Here is a 27,575-nt window from a genome sequence, read left to right as displayed (position 1 = left end):
CCCACTGTTTTCCGCTCGCCCGAAGGATCTCAACGGGACTAAGATCCGGAGAATCTGGGGTAAGTTCTCCAGCTCCCTTGTGCTGGTACGTTGAAGGCAACCGTTGCTTTGATTGGAGATTGGCGTATTACGACGGGACGGTTCGACGGGGTGGATCTCGTGGAGTCGGGATTTCCGCATGTGCGAGATTGATTGATTCGCAGCTGCTTCGTAGTCGGTGTGGAGGTGGCCTGATGATGGGGCTATTTTGGTCTTGTTAGTACATACGGGGCAGAGGAGTCGATGCCAGATCTGGGAGAGCTTGGACTTGAGATGCGTCCTGATACCGGGCCTAGGGAGGGAAGCTTGCTCAGGATTCGTGGAGTATCTGGGATTGGACCACACGGAGCTTAGAGTCGTGGGAGGAGCCTCGCGTGGCTTCCGGGACAAAGGAGCTGGGCATCGAAGGGCTCATGCAAAGAGGCCTGCCATGTACATATAGAGAGGTGCGTGTCGTACACAACAAGCTTACTTCTGCTTTGCCTTTGATTCCAACCCAATCACTGAATAAAAACTAGCTTCATCTTTTCCGTCCTCGCCCTGAATTCCAACGACAAGGGGAATCGTGAATAGCACAATGGCAGACGAAAAGGGCACCCACACCGTCGACTCCGACTCGGACCGCGCAGAGGCCCTCAACAGGTTCCGCTCCGCGACGAGCATCGCCATGACGCCCGAGCTCTTCGAGAAGCTGTACCTGTCGCCGCAGAGCAAGGTCAAGGGCCATCTGAGGGATACGTTTGGGAATCCCACGCCAATGTATGGAATCGCACTCACTTTTGGTTTCTGCTACAAGCAGATATGGTGGATCGCTGGGATGACGTTGACTAACTGTTGGATCTGGCGGATAGTGCTCTCGTTGGCTTCCTCATGGCGCTCACGCCATTATCCTGCAACCTCATGGGCTGGCGAGGAGCAAGCGGCGGCGGCGCAGCAACAATGTACGGCTTTTCCCAACTGCCCTCTCAATCCAAAACGCCATTACAAACAAACACGATAAAACAAGACAAAAAAAAAGACAAGACTAGCTAACCACTTTTGCCGTTGCGCCTCCAGCCCCGTCTACTTCTTCCAAGCCGGCATCCTCATGACCCTCGGCGGCCTCCTCGAATGGATCCTCGGCAACAGCTTCCCCGCCGTCGTCTTCTGCTCCTTTGGCACCTTCTGGCTGTCGTACGGCGGCGTCTTGAATCCTTCCTTTGCGGCGTTTTCGTCGTATGCTGGGGCTGGTGAGGATGCTGCTGAGGGGCTTGAGACGACTGGGTTCAATGCCAGTTTAGGTGAGCTGCCTATCCCACAATATGCTCATGCAGAAGCAGTTGTCCGTCATGTTGTTCGTAGCGCTGACCATGTTTTGCAACAGGATTCTGGTTCTTGTTCATGGGGTTACTGTCCCTTGTTTTCCTCGTTTGCTCGCTTCGCACCAACGTTGCCTTCTTCATCATCTTTTTGACTCTGGCTATTACGTTCGGGCTCCTGACGGGAGCGTATTGGGCCATGGCGGAGGATTTCACGGGGAATGCTCACTATGCTCACAAGCTGCTTGTGGTAAGTATGCTCTTTGAAAGCACCCGTATCAGGGCAATGGAAACTTACCTTTATGTCTAGGGCGCTGGGGCTTCGGCCTTTGTAACGTGTATGGCCGGGTGGTACATTCTGTTCGCCATCTCGCTTGCAATTGTAGATTTCCCGATTCAGATCCCCGTCGGGGACTTGAGCAACGTGGTTAAGGGAAGGTCGATCAGAGAGAGATGAGTTGGGTTTATGATGCAAAAAGTTGAAGGCCATGATACGGCATTTGCTCTGTTCCTAGTACGAATCACCCTTTTTTTTTGGACGATTCCTCAGAATTCGACTCATTGATTCTCGCCGTGTGCCGATGCTGTTTGATTTCGATGGCCCTTTGGTGTCCCTAGCTCTATGTCAACTTGATTCCACCAAAGAGATGGCAACGATAGCACCATTCTCAGGTAGGACGTGTTTCTCCATGATTTCGTTGCCCTACAGTAGTCTAGCTAGATTAGACCAAAGGAAACAATACCACTTTTCACACAAATGTGCTCAAGCATCGAGGGTCATTGGCAATGAGACTCCGTAACCACAGCCCTGTAGATCTGGGGAGCAGCTACACGTAAACAACACGCCCAACTCCCCATATCAGTCTCCAGAGATCATCTCAAAAGCCGTCAACATCTATACCAAGTACCCAAATACATCGCCCACCCCTGAGGGAGTCAAAGCAAGACCCTCACTCGCATGCAGCAACGCATACATTAACCTCTTCCTTTTCACGTCTTCCCTCTCACCGCTCCACCATCACCAGACGCTCACACAACTCCGATCAAGCAAACACGCAGACATGCAGTACTTTCGCTTTTACCTTGATGTCCTTCTCATATTCAAGGTCATCGCGATGCTTTAGTCTCTTCCTTTGGCAAAAAGTCTTTCAAACTGCATTCACCTTGTTAGGCTGCTTTCCCCATTCAGCAGGCTGCATTCGGCTCTCCGCCATCAAAGTCGCCAACTCCTTTTGCAAATTCGGTGAAGAACATACCAATGAAAATATGATTGGTGTCTCATCCAAGGAAAAGAAACAAGCCAATGCCGAGGCAGCGCCATCCAGACCCCCAACTTCGCCCACTGTCATCCATCCATCCCCTCCGACTCAACCAGACGACCACGTGCAGATACCCTACTTGTAGACGCATGCCCCAAAGACAACACATCGAGTCCACCGCTTCTTCAGACTATGAACACCAAGCAGACTAAGTGATAAAAGCAAAGAAAAGAATTAGCTTCATCCCAAGCATGTGAAAACAACTATCGAAACATGACCCTACCCCGTATCAACAAGATTGAATGAAATTCCATTTCATGCATTCATACCTATTCCAGGAATAGCTCTCAAGTGAAACTCTCCAATTCTCCAATCATCTTTCAGAACATGTAATTGACAAGCAGCCCCGACGGGGCGACCATCAGCTGCGCAGGACCCAGCAAATCAGATGTCCCGCCCCCGTCATTGCTGCATATGCACACGCTCACCGAGTCCCTTGTCCTAGTACCTACCTACAAGCTAGTACTGTAAAGCTGAGGAAAACTCATCCGCAGCAATGATACCAAGGCCAAGGGGAACAGCGTACATCATGACGATGGTGCAAGTTCGACAAACGCAAGCCGTCGGATTTCTTTTCACCGATGCTTCAGTGCAGGGACACTTCCTGCCATCAAGTCCACATACCCCAGTCCCGTGCAGAAACGGCCCATGCAATCCAAAGCCAGCGCAACAATCTAGTTCCAACTCCATCGATCAAGAGTCGCCTAGGAATCAGGACGCAAACCGGCGATTAGATCTCCAAGAAGCCCAAACCTCGGCCGCACCCAAACCATTCCCATACACATGCACCCATACCGCCTTCTGCGAGAAAAGCGCTGTCTGTCTCAGCCGCAAGACGCAGGACGTACATACAAGCAAGGAACATCGCATTGGTGGCGACCTCGGCCCCAGACAAAAACAAGGCAGATAGGCTCCACGCTCCACCTTGATTTGCCCGATCCCAAGGATATTCGTAACGAACAGTCATCAGCATCACTAGAATGTCCATCCTCCAACATTATCCACCATTCGGACCGTGTTGGTCGCTTCCACTGTCTTCCATGTCTTCATCAAAATCTCCATAGAGACACACTTGGTTGATCCCCTCCGACCACGGCATCGAACCACAAGATGCGTGACATGCTTCTTCATTACCCTAATATTGGCCACAGACGTAGACTTGGTATGTGCATATTGAGTTGCGTTCATGAAGGGTCGGTTGCGACGCATGTCTCAGCTTTCGCTATACACAAACCAGACCCGAGCGAAAGCCCCAACGGATAAGGGTTGCAGTGAAGAAACATTCTCATGCCCCAAAACGTGCCGCTAATAGTGGTAGTGATGCTCTGAAATGTTCATGATCCCAGATGTCATTCTCCTGTAAACTCATACGGAGGTTCATGTTCATTATGCGCCTTCCAGAGCAGCCAGCCGTTATCCACCGGCTGGGGATCGATAACCTCAAACTTGCCATCCCAGGTAAAATACTGTCTATTGGGAAAGCGTTCCTTTGCCCTCTGGTAGTCCTCTTGTGTCCGGCACCAACGCTGCCGCAACTCTGCGGCCACGTCCAGCTTTTTCTGCGAGTCGACATCCGGTGGCAACTCCAAGGTCTGCGGCATGGCAGCGAAGAGCCAGGTTGTGTGGAAAAGGAGACAGCCGACCGGAGCACCAGCCCTAGTTTGGTGCATGGTAGCTGGCCCGACTCCCTCTTGCAGGCGGTAGTTGACGACCAAATGGTTGTATTTCCGAATGACAGGGTTTGGTGACCAGCCATTGCCAGCCCAAACCACCGAGTTGGTCGTATGCGTAACCCCTGAGATGTTGGTCTTGTTGGAATACAGCACCCATACTTGGCGTTCGGGGTCACTTCTATTTGGTTGGTTGAGACTCATCGTGTTGTCGCCTTCCCTTGTGTCATGACGAACGAGCTTGACTGGGGGAGCCTCGGACGGGTCAGGAGTTTCTCTCCAAAGATCGATTGTGCGGGGCTGCTTGGGTTTCGCCTTGCTGGACTCGGTCAGAGGGGAATCAAAAAAGCTGAATGGTGCCTCTCCACTGGCCATGAGCTTCTCGACGTCAAGATCAAGAGGCTCCTCGGCCATCCTTGGTTCCAGTTCCAGCGCCACATGCCTGAGGCCGCTCACCAGTCGCAGGGGCCGCCCCCCCTCCGCCTGGAACTTTTTCGTCAGGGTAGACAGCGCCTCCGCCTGCAGGCTCAAGAAGCGGAAGAAGAAAGCCAGCCTGCAGATGAGGGGACCAAATGAGTATCGGGGTACACAAGTCAACGTAAGAGACTGCAGCCGGGGGTTCATATCGGGGAGAAAGGGCAGCATGTACGCTTCTTCAAGACGGGGAAAGACGCATTTTTCGGCCAAGTACGCGCATTCAATGGACCGCAAGCCATCCATCGTGAGTGTGGGGATGTTCGTCACCAGCGAATGATGAATCCTTAGAACTCGAAGATTGGACGAATAGACGGGACGGAATAGATGCCCCAAGCCCGGAAGACCGCTCATTCGCATGGCACTGGAGACATAAAGCCTGGGGGCCTTCAGGCTTGGTGGATATGTCTTCGTCGTCTTCCGTCTCGGTGGGAAAAACAGCATCCGCTCACAGTCAAAAAGCTCCAAATGACCTTCAGAGTGCACTAGAAGCTCCTGGATGCCGGCTGCGGTCAATCTGTTGCCTGAGATGTGCAAATGCGTGATGCCTCTGCGCCCCGGCAAGTGCTCTGTGGCACCGGAGACGCCAGGCCGAGACAGGAGGTCCAAGACACCGTCGAGTGTGTCTGGACGCACTGGGGCAGAGCCATCGGCTCGGACCTGGGTCCAGGATGCATCTGGGTCATCAGCGCCCTCCGGGTTGTTGATTGGGGGCGCGTCTATGAGGTATCTCGGGCCGGGAAGGAAAACGGGGCTCAGGGTTGACTCGCGGAGAATATACTGCTCATGAGCACCGCTCGGGTGCCAACGTTCGAGCATACCCTCGGAGGCAAAGCGGTCCGTTGTGCGCAAATGGTTATGAACATCGATCAGTTCCGTCAAGTTAAGAACGGCCTCATCAGTCAGTTCGTTATCGCTTATGTCCAGGCTCCAGAGGCGCAGATGGAGAAGCATTGCCCACGTCTCCCAGCGGTAGTCCGTGAGCTGTTTACGGCACATTTTGAGGATACGCAACTCGGGTAACCATGTTGCGTCGAGCGATGCGAAAGCGACAGGTGCGGGGCCCGATATATCCAAGTAAACTAACGCCCGGAGGTGCCTTGATTCCGTGAGGGAGCGGCTGATTCCATGGCCGGTATTTTTCAGGCTGAGCATTAGCAGCCTGCGATCTGGACGGGACGGGTCCAAATGGTCGAGGCAGCGGGCATTCACCCGGCAATAGTCATCTATCAAGAGGCTCTCTACATTTGGGAGCAGCGCAAGGAGTTTGTAAAAGTGCCTTCGGGCATTCACTGCCCACGAGTTGAAATCGTTGATCGCAATGGCCTTGCTTACATCCACCACGCGGATCAACTCGCGCGTCCTGGGTGACAGCAGGTGCGCGTCTCGGAGCAGGAAGCGGCTCCAGAAGGGTCCGGTATCTGGCGGAAGACGCATAAGTGCCGTTCATGTGCTGGGGGTGCTGCTGTGATGCGTCAAGGCTCAAGACTCACCATCGGCTGTGCTCCGTCCCAGGCGCTTGGACCACGCACACGGGTCTCTCCAAAGTATAGGAGCAAAGATGTGCCAGCAGCGGCGGCTGACCCGACACAGCGCCGGATAGTCGGTGATTGCAATGAATGGGGCCGCGAGCTGGAGCCAGTCGGGTCGAGCGATGGCCTCCGAATATGACGGCAGAACATCATGCATGCTGCGGGATGCGCAACGCGGAGAGTCGCGGTCAGGTGCGCAGCAGTGGCTTGATGGTGAAAGAGATGAAGCTAAGAAATGCCGGACATGGACAGAACAAGACTTGGATCGCCAGAATCAACGGACGATATCGGTACTCTGCAAGCTGTGTGGGATAACGAGGTAAGGAAGCTGGTGGTGCAGGGATGAGATTTGATGGGACTGAGGACGGAATTCAAAGTCGGGATCCGAAATGGGCGTGGCGCAGAGCCTGTGGCTGTGACGAGGCAGCAGCGGTGACCTCGCAGACAAGTACTCGCAACGCCGGTCGAGGCCAAGCAATACTATCGGCTGTCGTACCTTACCTTCCTCGCTGCGCATCGGAGCTGGAAGGAAAGAGCAAGAGAGAGCCAAACGGCTGAGTAAAGCCAGAGCCAAGGCAAGAAGGAGCAACACACAGGCAGCATCCCGCCAAGGCAAGTGCGAACGCAGCAGCATCCACCGCATCCCATCGGAGCAGTCAGTGTGGGGTCGGACCTGCCCACCTCATGATGTCGGGGCTAGCAGGGGCTTGTACTGCGCATGTGGCTCCAAGTTCCACGCCGAGTGTTCGCAGCGGAGCAGGTACTCCGCCCGGCTGCGACGGTACTTGTCATGGACTAACCCGCATGGGGGATAGCTTCGCCTGCAGTCGGGCTTCTCCACAGGGACCGATGCGCCAAGACGAGATCGAACTCCATCTCTGAGAAAAGAAGGCCGTTAATAGCATGGGCGGGTGATGCAACTGGACATGCAGCAGAGGGAAATCAAAGCGGATGCAGTCAGCTGCCATGCCAGTCCGGTGCCAGTGTGAGTGCGTCAAAAGCAGAATGAGCTGGCTGGGTGCTGGTAAAGCTTCGATACTTGTTCTAAAGCCACGACGGCATACAGCTGCTTACACCCATGACACAGCGTCCACCCACTGAAGCCACTCACAAAATCAACTGCATCATGACCCTTCTCGTACCAGCACAAGTACGAAACCCAACTGCAGCGCGCATCACGGGCCTCATGCAGGTGCCCAATAACCCGCAGCCTCGGTCAGGCAACGCCTGCACCTTGTCCCCTGTACCGCCTGTGGCTTGCTCCATAGCGGCTAGATCGCGGCCGCCGCGCGCCACACCGGTGCCGGGTACTCTGGCCCGCCGCCCACCAGCCGCCCAATCGCCGCCTCCAGTTCGCATCACGCACATGCCCCCTCGAAACCTCACCGCACCAGGGCCAAAACAAGCCACAGACAGCTGAAGCGCTTTTCTCGTGCCGCAAGCCGCCATCTCATCTCATTCTCCTTGCCGGGATGGTCCTTGCGCAACTCTCGACAGTCTCGCACGCACGCGAGGCACGCGGCTGAGCGCGACTAGGTAGCCCATGTATTTGGAGCCGGCGCGCTGATGAGCTGTTACGGGACCTTCCGCGTCTTCTTCCAGAGTGTCGTGGCAGGCCCCAGACGATGCTTCATACTGCTATTACTATATCCAGCCTACCTTTACAACTGAGACAACGCATCAGCCTCACTCACCGCCAGAGTTTCGCTGCCGCCATCAATGACGTTGCTCTCCGCCTATCGACGTATGGCCGACCCTCGTCTGCTGCGACAACAAACCGCCTCTGCTCGGCAACAGCATCATCCGGGCGTCTCAATGCAAAGCATGTCTGGGAGACGCTGAGAGGTGGCAACCGGAGAGGAGACCTGGACAGTTACAAGCGCCCACGTTACACGACTCAGGCACAGGCCCAGCTCCAGCCTTGGGTACGGACGCCTCCATGTGCGTCACGCGGGCCGGCGGCAGGCAGGCCCGCGCCCACGGTCCCCAATCCGCCCGTTTGCGTGGTCGTGCATATTAATTACTTTGTACAACATGAGGAGTACGTATGAGCGCTCGGGCTTCAAGCTTCGTGCAGCAGGCAGCGGCCGGATGGGCTACGATGGATCCAGCGTTGGGCCAGCTCCGACACTCCAGCGGCACGGGACGCATCCCGGCTTTTCAGCAGAGAGAGAGAGCTAACAACATCGCTAGGAAGCTGCCAGGTCATCATCCCAGACGCCTCAAGCCGTCTTTCAAGCGGAGCAGTTGAAGCACCTCTGCTGGACAAAGCCCAAGGATGACGGTCAGGGCCGTGGTGCTAGTCAACAGCCCCGAGCAAGATGCCCACTACTGTAACAAGTGGTGGCAACCACTCAATGCGAGAACTGAAAGAGATTGGAATCGAATCTCAAGCATCTCGTCCACATACCGCCGCCCCTGACAGCTCGGGCCATCATACTACTGTTACCGTGAATCCCACCCAACAAACGCACAGAAAAAAGCACAGCCCGACCCGACACTCCGGCTACGCAGCGTCCCGCCGCCTCTCCTTGCCGCCATCGCACAGATCCCCAAACGAGAGGAGGCGAGGCCATGGCACCGGCGCGGACGAATCTTCTAGCAGCTTGTTCGGTGATGATCAAATATTCATCATCACTCCCCCCCCTCGCAGACCGTTGGCTGGAACAACAAAGTTGTACACACATGCATATGCACGTACAAGTACACAAGGCAGCTGAGCACATGTAGACAGCGCACAAGCACACATGCCCATCCCAGACGTGAAACGAACCCCGTCTGTCTGCATCTTGTGTTTGAGACTTGGTGTGAGGAGTCACATTATTAGGTACATTGCCGTTTGTACACATCGAAATGTTCGGCGTTCGGCTTGATGATCTGCCCTCAGATTGCTGCCCTCGACCGTTGCCCACATCTCGAATACTAACATTACATACCCTGCTCAACTGAGACTGATGTAGGATAAAGAAAGAGGCGGCGCACTACCTTCTGCACGATGGACGCACCGGTGATCCCCTTTCTCAGGGCTCTCCTTCTTCATCTCCATCTCCAGCTTTCCACGCGCCCGTTTGCTTCGCCCCCTCGCGTCATTTAATGCTTGTGCTAGGTAAGGGGGCCACATCCATGCCCATACATTCTACGTGGATTGCATCTCAGCCAAGTGTGCACATGTAACCCATCGGCCCAAAGATCAATCTCTCTCTCTGCCCCCTGTTCGTCACCTGACTAATGACAGCGCGCCTTGCCGGGAGAAAGGAGAATGATGGGGCTTTTGGCTTTCCGGTCGACAATTGCCATGCGTGGGGACCGCATAGACACATCACCAAGGTCAGCAGCCAAGCCGGAGATCTATCTTGTATCGTTTTCTTTTCTTTTCTTTTTTTCTTTTCTTTTTTTTTTTTTTTTTTTTTTTTTTTTTTTTTTTTTTTNGGGGGGGGGGGGGTTGTCGCCACGTCTACGGAGTATTCCTCCTGTAGTTCGCACTCCATGGTAACAAGGGGAAAAGGTCGCGAAGACAAATGGACGCTCACCCAAGTTTCCGTCCCCAATGCCCAACACTCACTTAGACTCCTAGGATAACCACTGGAAATGGGCGAAAAGAGAAAAGAAAAGAGGGAGAATTGACTGAAGAAATCGCGTGTCAGTTGAGTGTCTCCTCATTCTGTCCCCTTGCCACTCAGTCGCCCTGACTGAACATTCCCCCCTCCACCGAGTCGCTCAACTGCCCTCAAGCGCAACTCAAGCGACCCGCGCAGCTCAAACCTCAACAGTATAGGTAGTATACATGTACTAAATTTCCTCATATCCAAGACACACACAAGAATTTCCCAGCAAGAAATGCACGTGTACCTCGATTCTAGTACTACTATCGTCTTGCCAACACATTACCACAGCTCCCATTCGCTCGCCTCTTGGCCTCCCACGCTCCTTGCACGCCCTCCCCCTCAATCATCCATCTCATCCCTTTCAACCGACACGCCTCCCCCCCGCCTTGGCGACAATATAGTACATTTTATGGAGTAGTATAATTATTGCCTAGTTTGGCCAGATCTAGGAGGAAAAGAAAGAAGAAGAAAAGTCCCCTACGGAAACACCCTAGCAGATTCCGAGAAAGCTACTGCTCAGCTAGCTACCTTGGAAGTAAAGGTAGGTAGAAAAGAAGACCAGCAAGGGATCAAGGATCTACGCTTTAGCTCCAGGAATCCACATCCTGGCCCATTCAGCCGTTTTCCCCCCTCCCATGGCGATAGTACACACGCACACAGGACATAGATGCTTTGCTGCACTGCGTAATAAAGTAGGGCCCCTGGCACGGACATTAGTAGCGCGCAAGAATCCCGGGCATCGATCCTCACCCATGTCGAACCGGTGAGAGCCTAGCTGCAGTCTTTCCACTCTATCCTTGGCTCTTTTTTTTTTATTTTTACCCCATTCATTCCAAAGCCAACAAGCACATGTGTAAATGCGTAAGAGATAGGGCTTCTATTAGTAGAAAGACGGAGAGAAAGTGAAAAGAGCAAAAGCCATTTCTGCAATGCCGCTGCAGGTTCCAGACACTTCTGTCGCAGACACGCACCGGTCGCCGAGAGTCCCCCGTGAATTCGTGTTCACCCGGCCTCCTCCCTGCTGGGATCCCGTGTGGAATGTCTCTCTGTCTCTTGTCCCCCCCCTCCTCTCTTTCCATTCTCTTTCTGACTGATGTCTGTGCGTGGTCCCCTAACTAATCCACCTTGATACCACTCTTTCTTGTTCCCGCCACCCACATCTATTTTTCTTGGTAGTTTCTCAGCCGCCTCTTCTTTTTTTTTTCCTTTCCCAACTCCATCCAGCATGGATAAACCTGGGCTTCTGGGGGGCCGTAGTACATACATACATACATACAGCACATACAGTAGACAAGGACAGGGGGAGAGATGGGCATTCTCCGCCCGCCGCAGCGCACAACGCACCCCTGCCCTGCTTCGAACCGCTTTTTTGGGCAGCTAGGTTAGAGCTGGTATTGCTTGTTTGTATTCCCGGCATGCTGGAGGTGGATCATGGATATCGATCCCACCTCCAAAGGCATCAAAAGTACGGAGCTACAGGCTCTGCAATAGTCCAGGCAGCCTCTTGACGGAAAGCAGCCAACCACGGCTTGGCATTTCCATAGAACCTGCATGCAGTTAATATACAGGAATTTGCCAACACTTACGATAAACTCTTTGCAGCGACCATTAAGAGCGGTGAACCAGGTAGAGCCAAGCAGACACAGAAAGATGAAACAAATATGCAGATCCAAGTTCTCTTCGTCACATAAGAGTATATTATACATTGCCAAGTGTGTATGCTATTATACATCTTGGTAGTTTTGCGTATCCTCAATCCATCACATGGCCATACCGTCTCGTATATCTTGAGGCATCGGTGAAAAACGTAATCATCCATCATCCCCCCCCCGGCCACAGCAACAGCTGAAAGGCGGCCCGCCTAGGCATGCATGCAGCCAGGCAGGCGGGAAAAAATAATGGATGATGAAATAGTTGGGGGCCGGCGGCAACTGCCACGGAGCGTACCTTGGGCAGGGGTCCAAAGAGGCAAGAAAAGACAACTCAGAACACCGTAGAAGGTAAAAGAAAACCAGACAAAAAAAACGGAAAGGAAACAAAGCATGACCATGTACGTATCCATTCACTCCCACCTTGGATATCAAGACTCTGTAAAAAAGAATCCACACAAAGGGCGCCGATATTCTTCCCTCATTCCCTGTCCTCCGTTGCCACCATAAGAAATAAAACCGTGATAAAAGAAATTAATGGAGTGGGTTCCCGTAGATACCAATGTTGAATGATGGTGCTTTTGTTTAATTTTTTTTGTTTTTGGTGACGTTGACCGCCCGAATGTGTGCGTTGTTGTATGCGTGACGGGGTTTGGTCCAAGGATAGACAAAGAAGAGTCTTGGGCTTGGGCGGCAGCCTGCAAGCGAGAATGTTGCAATCAGAACGAACCAATGGTAAAAGTCGGTCCCATGGGGCAAAGATTGCTTTTCCCACTGCATGAGTGCGAAAAGAAAGAGAGAAGAAAGAAAGGAAAGTCCTGTTGCTGCCATCCGATGCTCTGCTGCAAGCCAGTCACGGCCCAAGTCATTCCCGACGCCTCGGCGTCTATCGGGTGTGGCTTGCTGGCCCCACTGACAGACAGATGGACGAATGGACCGGGATATGGAATGGGACTCGATAGATGACGCCAAGTCAAGTCTGACCGGTTCAGGCTGGCAGGGATAGGCGATGCCCTCAGTAGCTGTCTGTCCGCTTCTCAGGCCCTGGCGCTCCTCCTGCGGTCAGTCTTGACTTGGGAGGGGCCCGCCTCTTGCGGCTTCGCTCCTCTTGCTCAATGACCGGCACCGCAGCTGGGATGAACTCCACCCCGCGGTTGCGGCTGTTTGGGCGAGCATGTAGTTTGCGGTGGTTGTTGAGGTTGTCTTGACGATTGAACTGGTCCTTGCCGCAGAACTCGCAGGAGAATCGGTTGGGGCCCTCGCCGTGAAACCTGATGGAACTAGTTAGCGATCCGTCGTGCTGTCTGCTCCTGTAGAAGCTTGGGGCGGTACTCACGTTTGCTTGTGACGCTTCAGGTGCTCGTTCCTTCGGAAGGCCTTCTGGCAGTTGGGATAGTCACACTTGCACATGGCCTTGCGTACCACGTCGTATGAGCTGTCATGCTTCTCGGGCACCCTTCGCGGGACCTTCATCTGGCTGTGAAGCTCTGTCGTCTTGAGCCGTGCCTCACGGACCATGGCTTCCCTCTGGGCCGACAGCCTGTTGGGAGTCACCGGGAGTCTGTGAAGGTAGTACTGTCTAATCGGAGAGTGGGAGTGGGAGTACCCAAGCTCCAGAGACTCGACATCTTGTGGAGAGTGCACCTTTTGCCCCAAGGAAAAGATGGGGCTGTTGTTGTTGCACCACGAAGACGCATTGTCTCCCATCTCGGAGGGGGAGATGCTGTGCGTGGGAGAGATGCTGTAGGGGGAATGTGGCAAAGAGGCACCAGCGTAAACCGGGATAGGACCCGAAGGAGTGATGGAACCCAGAGAGTGTGTGGTCATGTTGTTCATGTCGAGGATGTGGTCATAGGGCATGCCGTCGCTCATTTTCCTCAGTGGTGTTGAAGGGGGAAGAGTGCCGTCAGCGGAAGAGAAAGACATTCGGTCGTGCTCCGCTTTCACGGGACCAAACATGTACTTATGCATCACCGAAGGCGGTGTGAGCTCTCCGTGGCCTCCATATGACTGGTAGCCGTCAAAGTCCAGTCTGAGATTGTTAGGCGTTGAACGACGAGAAGTGGGTGTAAAGACCTCGTACGGTGAAGATGAAGTAGATGAAGCCGAAGAGAAGCTGGTTGTAGGGCATGGTATGGCCAAACTCAGGCCATCATCCATGAATCGGTACTCCGGCTCGGCGTGCTGCATGTTGGGTATTGAAGGTGAAGAGGTGAAATGAGTGAGAAAAACGAAAGACAAGGGCAGTGAGCTGTAGGAAGGAGGTCAAATTGACCTTGTGAAAAGAAAGTATGGAAGTTGGGAAAGCTGCCAGCTGAATGTCGATGTGGTGATGATAACTCGATTGGAGACTATTCGTTGTCTCTTGAGGTGTTGAAGGAGTGTAAGTTAGAAGACCCTTCAATTTGGAGACTGTACTCCAAGCAAAGCAGATCGACCACAACAGCAGGGAAGAAAAGATCGCGCGTACAAGAACTTGGGGGGATGATTGGGAATTCTGATCGGGAATGCTGTGTTATTCGTCGAGGGCGGACGAGTGAAGATATACCATCGCCTTTGGAATGAGCTTTGGGGATGCTCTTAGCGGGCCCTGAGACAGGCCAACCTACAGACCAATCCCTGGGGAAAGAGGTTTGGCAGTAAGTGACAGAGAGGCACCGAGACAGCCCAGAGAGATTGTGGATGCGTTGCAAAAGTCAAGGATAGCTCGATAGATCGGATATCGAGATCGAGGGGGGGGGGCGTGGTTCAGGACGAGTCAGGCGAGGGCGAATCACGGACTTTACTCGCCGGTGTCCTCTGTAGTCGGTGATGTTTTGGCCATCTCGACTCTTATCCGCACAAGACTGGGGTTGGGGTGGTGTGTGCAAAGGGATACAGGGGGAAGGGGGTCCAATTTGCCCTAGCTACTCGCTACTGCAGCCAGCTTGTATGGGCAACTGTGGTCCTACTCCCGCAGTAGACACAAGAACAGAAACGACAGATAGAAGCTGCTCCATGGATGTGTGGATGGCCACTCATCTTGCCATGCGTAGCGCAATCTCTCAGACCATGTATCGTGGCCGCGGTTGTGGGGGGGCGTACCGCTTGGCACGGGCGCCCTGTCCAGATATTCTTGATGTTGGGAGACAGGGCAAGGTAGGGCCCTGTTGGAGACTGGAGGACGCACCGCACCAGGCTGCCAGATACCTGATGAGGCGGCAGCAGAAAGAACAAAGATGGACTCCAATCCGCATAGGATCTGGATGCGCATAAGATCCATACCCGCGCAGAGCTGGCGTAGTTACGTGGAGCCAGCGGCTTGATAACTGGATATGCCGGCCGTTTCTGCGGCCTGGATACAGGGATTGAAGATGAATGAAATCTCACGGCCAGAAAGAGAGGCCAACATACCTGTGCAAGGTCGTGAGCCGACTGGCTGGAGAAGCTCGGCGCCAGCCTAACAACCCCCCAGCGTGCGCAAATGCGAAAGTGACAGCCACGCTGGTGTCCTATCACTCTGTGAAGCGGCTCCGATTCCTCAGCCTGCGACGAGCAGTGCGTTGCCAGTCGCACTCTGGAGCAGTAAGAGTACTTCGTACTAGGTATGATTCGCCCTTCTGTACAAAGTATTGGGACCAGAGCACCTCTTTGGCTAGCAGGGTCCCCCTGTTCGCTAGGAAGATCGGATGTGCCCGGTTGGCTGCTGGGGGTCGCTGCATGATGATCGCCCAATGGTAGCTTGGCCGGATCTCTCGCCATCAGGCTTTGCACATGCGTGTAGTACTTTGTACTTTGTACGGTATGTGCCTGTCGTTCGTGTGCAGTATGTCCGTCACCTAGTTCTGCTGGAGGAATTGACCCGCGTTATCCTGGCCATGAAGCACGAGCAAAGTCGACACAGCTCCGTTTGACAGACTGGTCCCAGCTCGAATTCGACGTCTTGAGGCGAAGTAACGTAGGTCAGTATGGAGTATCTTTAATGCAGGGACAGCGTGCTAGCACCCACATGGTGGGAGGAGAGTTTTCTCCGCTGTGCTGCTCCATCATTGTGTCGACTCCAGATGATCCCCAAATGAAGGTGAACCCTTTGCACAAACCACTCCACTCTAATCGGCAGTGGTCTAAGCCTCGAGTGGAATTGCAGTGGAACGGAGACAGGATGGAATGTGGGCACCATAGGCCATAATTTCTCTCAAACTCCGTATGTGAGTGAGTGAGACAACTGCCGTATCAGTGAGCGATCAGGCAGAGTAGGCCTAGGTGAGTTTGATAGCCAATAGAGTTCAAGTCAAGGTCTTGCCATTTGAGGCATCGAAGAATCAGACTGCGCGTGTCAGTTGAAAGGGAAGTACGGGCTTCTCTTTCGAGCAGCCGCGGCAGACCTGAGAGACTCTGCTCTGTCCATCTCTGCCTTTTCCTTCTCTTTTGCGTGACTCTGTTTGGCGTGCGCCCTTGCCACTACCTCGGATACTCTGAAGAATGATTCAATGGGGTCTGGGCATAGGGAGGGGGGGNGGGGGGCCGGCTGCCGGGCCCAGGCAAACACGTCCATCCAAGATTCTGAGCGGCCGCGGTTTGACAGCCACGCCATATCGAGACCAGAACTGTCTCTCATCGAGGTACGAACGGCTGGAGAGCGTGCAGCAGAATCAGATCAGGGAACACAGCAGAAGACCGCATATGGAGGGCTCTGTAGAGTTTGGCGCTTGGCACGCAAGTCTCACACAACCAGCCCTCGTCAGCAGGGTAGAATCGCAGGCCAGAAACGACGGCCGCAGCCCACTCTTGACGCCGTCGTCGCTCAGGTACCGCTTGGCCCCAGCTTCTTTGCCCGGCTGTCGCCCCCTCTCAAGAGCCGGCCACGCTCGATCCATCCACTAAGCGATAGAGTCCACGGGTCCCTGAGCGGGCTGGCGATTAGCTCATGACGAACCGATCTATTCATCTTAGGGCCGAGGCAGCGCACGGAGAGGATTCACGGCTCAGGGGCAGCTTTCCACCATGCCCGACAGGCTGGCCCAGCTGGCCAGATTCACATGCTCGATTGCCCAAGCTGGGTCGCGCTTCGGAAGATGACTGGTAGCCTGCAAGAACTGGGGGAACAAGGCGACGCGGCAGTGATACGTGATGTCATTGGCACATCGGTGAGGCTGTGTACCTAGGCAATGTCAGGGTACGAACGTCTCGTACCTGGGGAGAAATTTGGAGATGGTGCGGCTAAGCGGGGTGCCAGAGTGTTGCATATAATGTATGCAGCTATCGGGGGGCGGGCTTATCCACATCCCGAGATGCGCAGCTGCCCCTGCTGTCTGCCTAAGGCTACCAGGTACCTTAGGGTCCTACCTAACCTCTGCCAACCTTGCCTTACCTCGTTGGCCCGGTCCTCATATCGCCAGACCTCACTCGCCCTGCCTCTCGATCCTGGACAGCGCGCAGAAACCTTCGATGGCGCGGTTGGATGTGAGCCAAGACCGTCACCGCAAGGCTAATGCAGATAAAGTCTCTCGCGGCCTCGCAGGCCAGAGACGATCGGCTCCCGCCCCATCCGTCTTCAAGGGAGACATCTGCTGTCTGGGATCGTGTCCACGCTGATTCGCCGCTCGTCGTCTCCCTGGCTTACGACCTGAGTAACGTAATATCTTATGTTTGACATCAAGGCCAGTGTCGAGTCAATGTGCGTCAATTAACGAGTACAAAGCACATGCACGCACGAGGCCGAGTGCCAATGCCCCAGGCAATACGCAGGGAAGCCGTCCGGTCCCTTCGTGGACCATCAGCCCATTAACGCCGTTGATTCCCCCTTCAGAGCACAATGTCTGATCAGGGAAAGGACGCTCCGTTTAACATCCCCCCAACTGTTCCTCGGAGATGTGCAACAGTTCGCCCGTACGAGTGAATACTGAGTGCCTTGGAGGTTTCTGATCCTGGGGTGAGCACTTCTCAGGAAGCAAAGCCGAGCCACGCGTTCGCTTTGGGAGCCATGCGATCACCGCTCCAGAGCTGAATCACTCTGATTCTCTGATCTGTCACTTTCGTCAGTCCAACCCGGCCGGCAGCTCCTAGAATGAGCCGGTCGCTATGCAGGTTATCCCTACTCTGAGCGACTGCCATTCGCCGCACCGGTCATAACACCCATCGGAGCTGATGATGGCGGGCTCACCACTCCTACTACTACCATCACGTCTATTCGCAATTGTGCCTCGCCTAGCAAACAAAAGGGATGGCGGCTACGGAGCATCCAGTGATGCTCCCTCACTACTATCTCCATGGACATGGATCTTTGCCCGTAGCTCGACGCCGAGCAAATGCCGCCACCTTTCCGGAATGTCGCCCGGTTCAACTCCCGCCACAACCCTCATCGCCACCGCCGCGCCGTCTGAAAGCCTCTGGCTTGGACTGATCAGTCCTGCAACAAGATCGTTGACCACCTGATATGCTAACTGCAGCGGGCGTAGCATGTGCAGTAGCCAGTGCGCTTTGACGCGGCATTCCGTTTTGTGGCCGCGTTTAATGAGTGGCGCTCTCTGGATGAGCCGCGGCACAAATCACCAGTGGGAGACGGCATCAGTGCCGGGCCACACCACTCCCGTAATGCCCCATCTGCGGCATTGCCAAAGAACGACGGGTTTTACCCTAAAGGCATGCCTTCACTGGAGGCAGTTGGGCTACACCCCTTGCACCACGCCGGCTCGAGCACCGAACCGTTCCATCCGTCATCCGGATGATCTCAAGGGTGCAGTTTTCCTGGATGAATTACCCAACAACCGCTGACACGACTCAGGTCCCGAGCATGCACTCCGCATTGAGCCTTGTGACGAAGCCTTAGCAGCCATACCACTGGCTATAGCATGATCGGGGAAAGACTTTCGGCCGAGATTGGTGTTCCCGGATGTCGTATTCTCGCCAATGAGCTGCTATCAAAGGTCAGCTTAGCCCAAGGCAACGAAGACGGAACTTCCCGCTGCTATTCCCTAGGCCATTTGGATCGTCCTACTGTATGTATCTGGAATCGCCTTGCCCCGGTGGGGCGACATTACCGAAACCTCAGAGATGATTGCCAGCTCTTAGTTACCGGTCGAAACGACGAGATCAGGTGTAGCACATCATTCAACCTGTACTAGCCAGCGATTGCATCTACACCCTCTCCCAAACAGCCGGGAATATGTTGGCCTGCGATTACTGGTGACACGGCAGCATGGATGTCCGGCCTGTCGGTTTCTCGGTCCTCTTGGGGAATATTCGACAGCTGTCATGCATTCTGGTGTTGGCATGTCTTGATACATGCAGCACCGGTGTGACCGCCAAGATCATGCCCGCACACCATCAACCATACGCTCTCAAGAGACGGCTAATTCACTACTGCATCATTTCTCCAATATGGCAAAGAAGGGTGAAATGAGCTGTAGCATGCACGCTCTGTGAATCTTGCCTCGTCATCCTCATGGCAAAGGCTAGATGGTCGGTGACCCGCCCCGGAGGAAATCGACAGGTCATATGCCTAGCCTCCGCATGGATTACCACCAGGCCGACGAGCCAAGAAGATGAGTTGACGGCCAGCCAATGATTGGCCCTCGCAACCATCACCAATTGCGGCACTTATACAGATTCAGCATCCAGGCACACAGCCCCGGAATCTCTACCAGGCGAAGCCCCCACTGCCCGCATGGGTGAGATTCAGCTCTCTTTGCATATCGACCCCCCGCCACGGCTGTGACGGTTTACCCTGCAATTGGGTTATCAGCCTTCCACTATGCTGTATCATGAGATGTTCTGCTTTTTCCTTCTTTTCCCCATCATGACTCGTATTTGTCCGCCTAGCACCTCATCATGTTCTCCCACTCAGATTTTCTTTTCCGCATCTTATCTCCATTCGGGTCACTGTTGTCGCCCTTTCCCCCCTCCACACCAGGCCGGATCTAAGCAAGCAGGAGGAGCTGTATACTGACATGGAGCGAGCCCAGCTCCAGCCCGATGTGAGGCTCGCTCTTCGGCATTGGATCATCTTGCTATCAACCAAAGACAGGCAAAAGTTCCTGAACACTGCTAGGGCTACGTATATATGATTTGTCATATGGAACTACTGTTCGTCGACCGATGCGGATACACTCACAGAAAACGTTCCCAATCAGAGAAGGCATGTTCAGGGGAAACATGCCAGGGAAAGACGGCCACAGCTGGACAGTGTTGGGCCTTCTTCTCCGATGAATGTGCCCACGCAACAAGGCATGGAAGCATATCTGCCTGGCTGCTGGCTGAAGATGTATCTATCAGTCAGGATGGTGGCATATACTCGGACAGTTCTATCAGAGCTGAGTCTGTGCCGATGGACGGCCGCTGGTCATCTACATCCATTGGAACGTACGTCACATCTTGGATGCATATGAAGCCATGCGACTGTCAGTTCTCCTCTTGTTGGTTGAGCAGCATCACCGTCACAGACAGGTAGTGCCACGCTCCTGCTGTTAGGACGGGAGACGGGTGTGGTCAACCGAGGTCGCTTTTGTTTCCCCCGCTCGAGCCTCTCTCCCACCCTTGCGATCCGGCCCGCTCCTCGCCATCTTCTCAGCGGAGAAAGCGAAGAAGAACTTGTGGCTTGCCGACGTCCAATCCGGGTTCCCCTCAGGCATGGAGGCTTCCCTCCGGAATGTTACCGAGTTCAGCCGGCTCATCCGTTTGTTGGGCCTTAAACCAAGTGCATTGGGCTCTGTTCGTCCACCTACGTCCCGCCAACGCGAATCTCCAGAAACCGACTTTTGCATCCTTTGAAATGCACCATCCGGACCGTCCCTCTTCGCGTTGCTCCGCCCTGCTTCTAACTGGTAACCTGTAAGATTCTTCCGATGGGTTCTCCACGATGCGTCCCCGCCAATAAGGGCGACTCACTGTCATGCTGTCTCTACCGGGTGCTTCAATATTTCGACGGGACTGGGGTGGATGTAGCTGGCAATACTCTGCCTAGACCTTGACCTTACCATGTCCCCTCGATTAGCTCCTCAGAGCGCTGATACACTGTAGAATCAACCACGCAGTTTCAGCCTCTCTGAGCACATCGCCTGTGGTAGCCGGGTGTGATTTGGAGCCTCTCCGAGTGGCACAACCGTATTCTCCTGACATAGTTTGTGGGGTCATGGTCAAAGCGGCTCCGCGAGAAGCTTGTGGGGAGATGCGCGAGTACATGTGTCGAGGTTTGAGGGAAGGGGGTTACTGCATCAACTCATTGCCACTTGCGGTAGGTTGCCCCCAGCCCAGACACATTCGGCGACCTCGGGCAAGGCAATATCAGAGCGGTGCGTATGGGTGTGCCCGCTAGAGCGGCGACGAGTTGGTCGTCCTTCTCTCCTTATGATGCGCCCCTGGCTGTCTCCTCAGCCTATCCCTCTTACGAACCCCATGCCTAGTGTCGTCACTACTACCTCGTGATGTTGGCCCTAGAGGACACTTGCTACCAGCATCGTGGTAGATTAATTTGCCATTCAGATGTGCCCGGTATCAGGTCCGAGCGTGGAGCGTGGAGCCAGGGTCATCAATCTCTGATCGAGGGGCGGCAGAGCGCCCAGCGGAGCCGAGAACACGGTATTGGAATCTCAAGACCGTCTGGGTGCCACATCCTCGGTATTCTTTATGGGGAGAAGCGAGCAACCATCACTCTCCAGTATCGTTTGGCAATATCATACAGCTGTTTGGCCGTGTGGCCCTTGGAGACTAATGGACGACTGCTACCGCCCAAGGTCCACTGCACACCTAACCGCACGCCTTTTCTTTCAGTCGGCTGCAAATTACACCATCTCCGTCTGGAGATGATATATGACAGACTGGATTACGTGCTCGGCGTTGCTTGTCTATTCAGCTCTACTAGCATCGGGGCAGATGAGAAGATCCATGGCGGGGCCAACTGGTTGGTTGATCCAGGGATGAGCTCCCAGCTCCCAGCACGAGGCAGACGCCATTGCCAAGTGCCTGCAAAGAATGATCGCCCCAAAACAAGGCCCCGGGTCCCCATGCCTTGGATCTTGGTGTGGTCCCCTGGTGGGGGGGAGACGTCGGTCCCTTCTCAGTCTTCCCTCCGCAGCTCATGGCATACGATGCTCTTTTCTTCGATGTGGGGGGAGAAGTGATGTGCGCTCCAGACAAACAAGTTTCACATCAAGTCAATACTGCTTGGACTGGCATGGCATGCAGCTCTGGGAGAAGACAGCGGCGATGTGAGGAGTGCGTCTCTGCCAAGACTTATCCCTGTGGGGACGTCATAGAAACTCGGCCTCTCGCGTCTATTGCTCTTAGCCGCAGGCTGGCTGAGATGCGTCTGTTGTCGCGGGGGGTGGTGGAAAAGGAGGTCACAAAGCGATTGTCGAGCTACTACTCACCAGACGGTCCTAACCACGACTAAGGCCGATGATAGTGTTCATCTCGGCGGTGCGTCCCCTTGCAGTGCCAGCTGCTGAATCCCCATACAGGTAATCATTTCGTATATCAGTGGCTTGAAGTTATTCACAAAGTCCGACGGCAGACCACGAACATGGGGAGAGAAAAAGCTAGCGGTTGTGGCGGTACTCTTAGTTGTCTGGCTGGCTCTTCCGCGATTGGCCCATGATATCATCTATTGACACGAGTATCTGCACAAGGACACGTCAAAGGATATCAGATTTCCCTAAAAGGAAACGCAACAATGGCCGTTCGCTTGTCAAAATCTGATAAGCGCGCGACGTTGGAAAAATGGCCAAACACGACAGGACGGGTACCCTTGTTTTCTCCTTGTTCAGCTGGACTGGGTGACGCCAATCATGCAATTTTTGTCTGAGAGTGGTGTGATTGCGCTTGGGCGGTTGGGGGGGATGTCAGGCTGGGGTTTGAAGTTTGGGCGTGATGTATGTCTCAGTGTGGTTTGCGATATGTGATAGACAGGGGGGTTGTCGGTTTTTTTGAAGTTTGGTGTAGGGTAGGTTATGGACTTGAGTGGGTGTGAGACGAGATGCAGTGAACGACAGACGTTGCTATGATGTTGCTGTAGTTGTCTGATTATATTTTTGACAGGAGCCGTGAATGTTGAGAGGAGATGGGAAGCTTGATAGGGTAGATGAGTTGTGGAACATGCTGGACGTGGTGTTGATGGCTTCACTCATTGCATTCTCACAGAGTACCTATATCGAGCATAAGAAGTTCGGTTCCAATGTCAGATGAAACCATTTTACTTTTGTTCTATTCAACTTTTTGAACAGTCTATTCCATGTCTACATCCTCTCCCGTGGCGGCAATTTCTTCTTCCATTTCCTGCAGCACCTCCTCCATTTCCGCCTCAGTAGCCTCGAGGCCTTCAGAGCTCATGAGCTTGTTGTCCTTGTCCTCGGCTAAACGACACGTTCATTAGTAACCATACAGACAATGGCGATGTTTCGAACAGGGAGCGAAACTTACTGCGAGGCTCAACAATGAGGTTCTCCTGGACCTCACAATCCGTAAGAACGGAACCCGCTCCAATGATACACCGCTTACCGAGGATACACCTCGTGAGCTTGCATCCCTTTCCGACAACCACGCCTTCCATCAAAAGACACTGAGACAGCTTCGCTCCTTCGTTGATCTGGCAGCCTGCACCGACGACAGTCTCCTTGATGGACGTCTTCTCCTCGACGGTGACGTTCTCTCCGATCAGACTGTCCTGCTTGGTGATGGTGGTGCGGGGCTTGACGCCTTCGGGATACGCGACCTTCTTGGGGTGCGCAAAGGGTGAAGGGTTCTCGGGATCCTCCTCGATGGAGGGAAGCTTGGCTAGCTGGAGGGAAATGGCGAGCAGCAGCTGTGCGGTATCGACGCGGCGCAATATGGAGCCCGCGGTTTGGTCCTTTTGTGAATGGATGTAGGCTAGGATAGACGGAGGTTCGAACTTGGAGGCTGTTGCTGCTGATTTGTTCTTATCGCCTGTATACTGCCCGTCTCTCGCAATGTTGATGGATGAAACGGCATCCCGCGAGGTTTCCTGGTTACCCGGCGCGGATTCGGCGGGCGACGAGCGGCCTTCCATCTCAGACTCGTTCTCGTCCTCGTCACCACTGCGGCAGACTTCGCCGAACGAGAGCTTGTCCGCCAGCCCAGTTTGCCATCCGGCCTTGGCCCACCAGCCCACGACGTCTTCACCAATACTCTCCAGTCGCTCGTTCTTCTTGATGAAATCCAGGACCCATCGAGGGAAGATGTAAATGTGGGCGTCTCTGTGCGTCGTGTACATGCGGACGCGGGGGTTCGCCTTGACCAGTCCGTGGCGGATCGGGATGGCTTTCCTCTCTTCCGTGAGATCGTTGAAGGAGTCGGTGGGCATGGAGTACACCAGCTTCGACACGTTTTGGAAGATGGATCCTTTAGGAGGAGCGGTAGAAGAGGTGGGTAAGGGAGCCGTGGCAATGAAATCCGTCTCCTCGCCCTTGACGGGAGCACTGGCTTTCGTGTTGTACCACACGCCGAGGCCGCCGCTGTGTTTGGTCTGGTGGCCGTTGGAGAGCTGCTTCGCCCCGAGGAGGCCGGTAAGGCTGGCGGACTTGACCATCCACGCCTGGAGCAGCTGCTCGCCGGCGAGTTCGCAGACGAGATCGCATGGCAGCACGATGAAGTCGCCGGTTACGAGCTCTCTGATCTCGGGAAGTCGCAGTATCTCGGCGGTGCCCGTGTTTTGGTCTAGGTCAGCTGGGGCCAAGACGTCTGGCCGCGGCAACGGCAGGGCCGTGAGGTAGGGGTTGGTGTTGAGAGCGGCTGTCAGGGCTTTTGAAGCTGAGGGGGGGCAGATGAGGGTTATGCCTAGACGTTGTCAGCCATTGTCTCATCAGTGAGAACATTCACATTCGTCGCATGGTTCATAATGATATAGCCACGATAAATGAGACCCGCGGATGGATAGAAGAATGCTCCATGAACTGGGCGGGTCATGGACGCAATCTACCGAGCCGAAGCGCAGACAAGAAAGGCTGCCCAAGAGAGATGAGAAAGGCTCCTTACTTGTGATGCCAGTTCGGAGACAAAAGTCAATAGGGTACCACACCATCGGGCGGTTGGCAATGGGCAGCAGCGCCTTTGGGTTCTCGTCGGGGTTGGAAGTAAAGGTCGGGAATGACGAGCCCGGCCCGCAGAGGATGAGGGCTTGAAGCCCGGTTGAGGCCATCGACAAGGCGTGAGGCATCGTGGTTGGGTGTCTGCTTCTGTGGCAGACAAACGAGCAGATGAGGGACGATGTCGATGTAATGCCTCGAGTTATCGAAAGGATGTAAGAGGCTGCAAAGGCCTGTCAAAGGAGGCCAGGATGAGATGCGGGCGTCGTCTGGGGGTGAGATTCGACCAGGGTTGTGAATATCTTCAGATCCCCCACTTGCGGGCTTGAAGAGTCATAACTGCTGCTCAATACCATTTCACACAAGGCTGAGAGAAAAGAAGAAAGCTGTGGCGCAGACTCACCAGCCACAGCACCGCCAGTGCGTTCGAGCTCATGAGAAGCAACCAATCACAGCGCGACGTTCACGTGCACGCAGCCTCGGTGGCGCGGGATTTAAATTGCTCCACCGCCGGCAGCTAAAGCCTCGGAAGCGGTGGCGCGTTGCTGGGAAGAATCTCCACAATGTTGACATGAGGCAAGCTGAAGGGACCCCCAGCCACCGACTTGTTGCGACACACCTTTAAGTTCACCCTGGCCGGGCTCAGCTGCTGCCTCTCCCCACCCAGCACTTACACGTTCGTGTCTGTCTAGCCTCCAGATACGAACTGCTGTTGCCGTCCTGCAGCACCTTCAATTGCTCTGCGGATTGCCCCTGGGATCAGGCGCTTGAGGCAGCATCGCACCGCACCAGCAACACAGCACAGGCCGCTTGCAAAGCGATGCCACGATACTCCGACTAAATGTCGCCTCCTTACGACAACCACGGCTCCTCCCGCTCGCGGCGAGGCGTCTGGAGCCATTGGGTGCCGCTTGCCATCACCCTGACCGTGGCCACGGCCGGTCTCGCCGCCTGGGTCTGGAGCCAGCGCAAGGAGAGCGCTGAGGACCACGCCGAGCCCGAGCCCGACCTGGACTATGAGCACGCCGACTATGGAGAGAATCCCGCGTACGGCGCCTCGGCGGAGAGGCGCGGGATGGCGCCGCCAGAGCAGCGCGATGGCAACTATGCGGTTGGCGCCGAGATGGGCGAGGGCACGTCGGGATGGGGAACGCGAATGACGAGCGCCTTTTCGTCGAACCCGCAGACCTTCCTCGACTCGACCGGCAAGACAGTGGCCGCCGGGGTCGCTGCTGCCGGGGCCGCGGTCGGCAAGGCGCTGGCCTCGATCCGCGAAGAAGACAAGCCGGAACCTGAGACAAACCCTTGGTCCGAGAGCAAAGACGTGCGCAGAGAAAAGGGACCGGCGCCTGCGCAGAAGAAGCGCAAGACGGTCGCCATTGTCATTTCTGCCGATTCCCAGTTCACGGACGACGACGACGACATTACTCATGAGCATGCCGTGAGTCCCTCCCTTTTGCTTGCTTCAACCTGTGTGTTCGTCAACAGCTGCTGACCTGTGCAAAACAGTCCATCTTGAACCACATCCCCCGGCACAATGACCTGTCTGCCATCAAGCTCTTCGTGCTCATCTACGCACCGGGCTTGAAAGACACGGGTGAAGCCGCTACGAGTAATCGCCCGCCTCCTTCGGTTAGCTCATCATTCTCTAACGTTGGATATGACCAAGCTCAAACTCCCGAGGCTAAGAGCCCAGTGTAAGTCCCTTGTTTCCTGGCCATCATCCCAGGATATTCGCTGATAAGAGTGCTTCTTTTGCGTAGACTTGGCGCTTCGGCAGAAAACACCTTGTTCAATGCCGTGTACTCGCACGCCTTGGGTCTGGTGGACAAGGAAACCATGATCCTTCCCTTCACCACCCCCAACGGCCATACTCACATCCTGCGCCACCTGCAGCCCGACATCATCTACCTGCAGGAATCCCTCGCGGGCGAGAACGGCGGCTACGTCGCCAACATGCAGACCTGGTTCCGCCACGACATTGTGCTGGTTGTCGGGGCCGAGGACGGATCCGGCGGCCTGGCCGACAGCGAGTCCGAGGCAGAGAAAGCCGACAAGCCCGAGAAGTGGTGGCAGAAGCCCGAGCGCGTTGGTCGCGGACGAGGCATCATTGTTGTCGACAGCGTGCGCGTTAATGACGATTGGGTCCGTAGAGTCCAGGGCCGAGAATAGAGGGCTGTCCGAGCAATGTTTCCGACGGTATGTATGAGGACATAATGATGGGAAGATACCAGGACGTTGATTTCGTCTAGCTGTATATACTTTGACTGTTTGATTTCTTGTCATGAACTAGAGTGTTGTATAGCGCTGCGGTCGGTTTGCGAAACAACAGCATACGCAACTCAAAGCTCGTACTCGGTTTCTGTCGCTGTGAGAGATGGCTTTCTGCTATTTATTCCTTGCCTACCTTACACAAGCATAAGGTATATCGCAGAACGTGCCCGGGCCATCTATGAGGCATCACGGCTGGGTCTATTAGAGCGTAGCTTTTCCGCTCCCTGGAGCTCATGCTGCAACTTGGACGTCACAGCGGACTCATTCTTCTTTCAAATGGTGTAGTTTCTAATTCCGATCTGATGTTATTCAAGATCATCCTTTGACAAAGGTGGTGTCGCTTTGAGTGAAGCCGAAGCGAGGTACTAGAAAAGCCTCGGAGCGAAGCAAGGCGGGGTCACGTGACAGGCGACCCTCCGTCCTCAGCCAGGGAATCCAACGTCTGGTCAACATCGCTTCACCTCAGAACTGCTTCCCTTTGAGCGCCGGCAATCCCCAAACCGACCCCCGACCCTCGTTTCCGCCAGAATCCGCCTCGCCCGGCCTCAGCATCGCCTGCCCATGGACCGCAGCTGATCTCGAGCTCCTGCGCCGCCGCCGTCGGCCCTCTGACCGGATCCACGCTGAAAGCATTCGTCTCCACAGCCCACTCATCTCGCGCCGCGCTTCGAGCATCGCATCGCATCACGCCTCTGCCAG

The 27,575-nt window shown here is 54.7% G+C and overlaps 7 protein-coding genes across 7 annotated transcripts; 3 read left to right on the top strand and 4 right to left on the bottom strand.

Moving 5' to 3' along the window:
* Positions 1 to 616: 616 nt before the first annotated feature.
* Positions 617 to 1,794, top strand: CCMA1212_009475 (Protein alcS; the record flags this gene model as incomplete). The annotated part of the gene is made up of 5 exons (XM_073706558.1): positions 617 to 798; positions 891 to 980; positions 1,096 to 1,319; positions 1,403 to 1,587; positions 1,648 to 1,794. The coding sequence occupies 5 exons, from the start codon at positions 617 to 619 to the stop codon at positions 1,792 to 1,794; spliced, it is 828 nt and encodes a 275-aa protein (XP_073554919.1).
* Positions 1,795 to 4,005: 2,211 nt separating this feature from the next.
* On the bottom strand, positions 4,006 to 6,489 carry CCMA1212_009474 (uncharacterized protein; the record flags this gene model as incomplete). Its single annotated transcript, XM_073706557.1, has 2 exons — positions 4,006 to 6,221; positions 6,294 to 6,489. The coding sequence occupies 2 exons, from the start codon at positions 6,487 to 6,489 to the stop codon at positions 4,006 to 4,008; spliced, it is 2,412 nt and encodes an 803-aa protein (XP_073554918.1).
* Positions 6,490 to 12,601: 6,112 nt separating this feature from the next.
* Positions 12,602 to 13,776, bottom strand: CCMA1212_009473 (C2H2 type master regulator of conidiophore development brlA; the record flags this gene model as incomplete). The annotated part of the gene is made up of 2 exons (XM_073706556.1): positions 12,602 to 12,857; positions 12,923 to 13,776. The coding sequence occupies 2 exons, from the start codon at positions 13,774 to 13,776 to the stop codon at positions 12,602 to 12,604; spliced, it is 1,110 nt and encodes a 369-aa protein (XP_073554921.1).
* A 6,274-nt stretch (positions 13,777 to 20,050) lies between these two features.
* On the top strand, positions 20,051 to 20,398 carry CCMA1212_009472 (uncharacterized protein; the record flags this gene model as incomplete). The annotated part of the gene is made up of 1 exon (XM_073706555.1): positions 20,051 to 20,398. A coding segment is annotated over one exon (348 nt), but the record flags the coding sequence as incomplete, so codon positions are not given.
* Positions 20,399 to 22,785: 2,387 nt separating this feature from the next.
* CCMA1212_009471 (Translation initiation factor eIF-2B subunit gamma) lies at positions 22,786 to 24,733 on the bottom strand (the record flags this gene model as incomplete). The annotated part of the gene is made up of 3 exons (XM_073706554.1): positions 22,786 to 22,913; positions 22,981 to 24,354; positions 24,553 to 24,733. 3 exons carry the CDS (start codon positions 24,731 to 24,733, stop codon positions 22,786 to 22,788), a joined length of 1,683 nt encoding a protein of 560 aa, XP_073554923.1.
* Positions 24,734 to 25,443: 710 nt separating this feature from the next.
* On the top strand, positions 25,444 to 26,774 carry CCMA1212_009470 (uncharacterized protein; the record flags this gene model as incomplete). The annotated part of the gene is made up of 3 exons (XM_073706553.1): positions 25,444 to 26,043; positions 26,112 to 26,299; positions 26,366 to 26,774. The coding sequence occupies 3 exons, from the start codon at positions 25,444 to 25,446 to the stop codon at positions 26,772 to 26,774; spliced, it is 1,197 nt and encodes a 398-aa protein (XP_073554922.1).
* A 559-nt stretch (positions 26,775 to 27,333) lies between these two features.
* CCMA1212_009469 (uncharacterized protein) lies at positions 27,334 to 27,561 on the bottom strand (the record flags this gene model as incomplete). Its single annotated transcript, XM_073706552.1, has 1 exon — positions 27,334 to 27,561. The coding sequence occupies one exon, from the start codon at positions 27,559 to 27,561 to the stop codon at positions 27,334 to 27,336; it is 228 nt and encodes a 75-aa protein (XP_073554839.1).
* Positions 27,562 to 27,575: the final 14 nt, after the last annotated feature.

This window comes from Trichoderma ghanense (genome assembly GCF_004382785.1).
Source record: "Trichoderma ghanense strain CCMA-1212 chromosome Unknown scaffold_17, whole genome shotgun sequence".
In the NCBI taxonomy this organism is placed as follows: Eukaryota; Fungi; Ascomycota; class Sordariomycetes; order Hypocreales; family Hypocreaceae; genus Trichoderma; species Trichoderma ghanense.
This window is presented reverse-complemented; position numbering and strand designations above follow the sequence as displayed.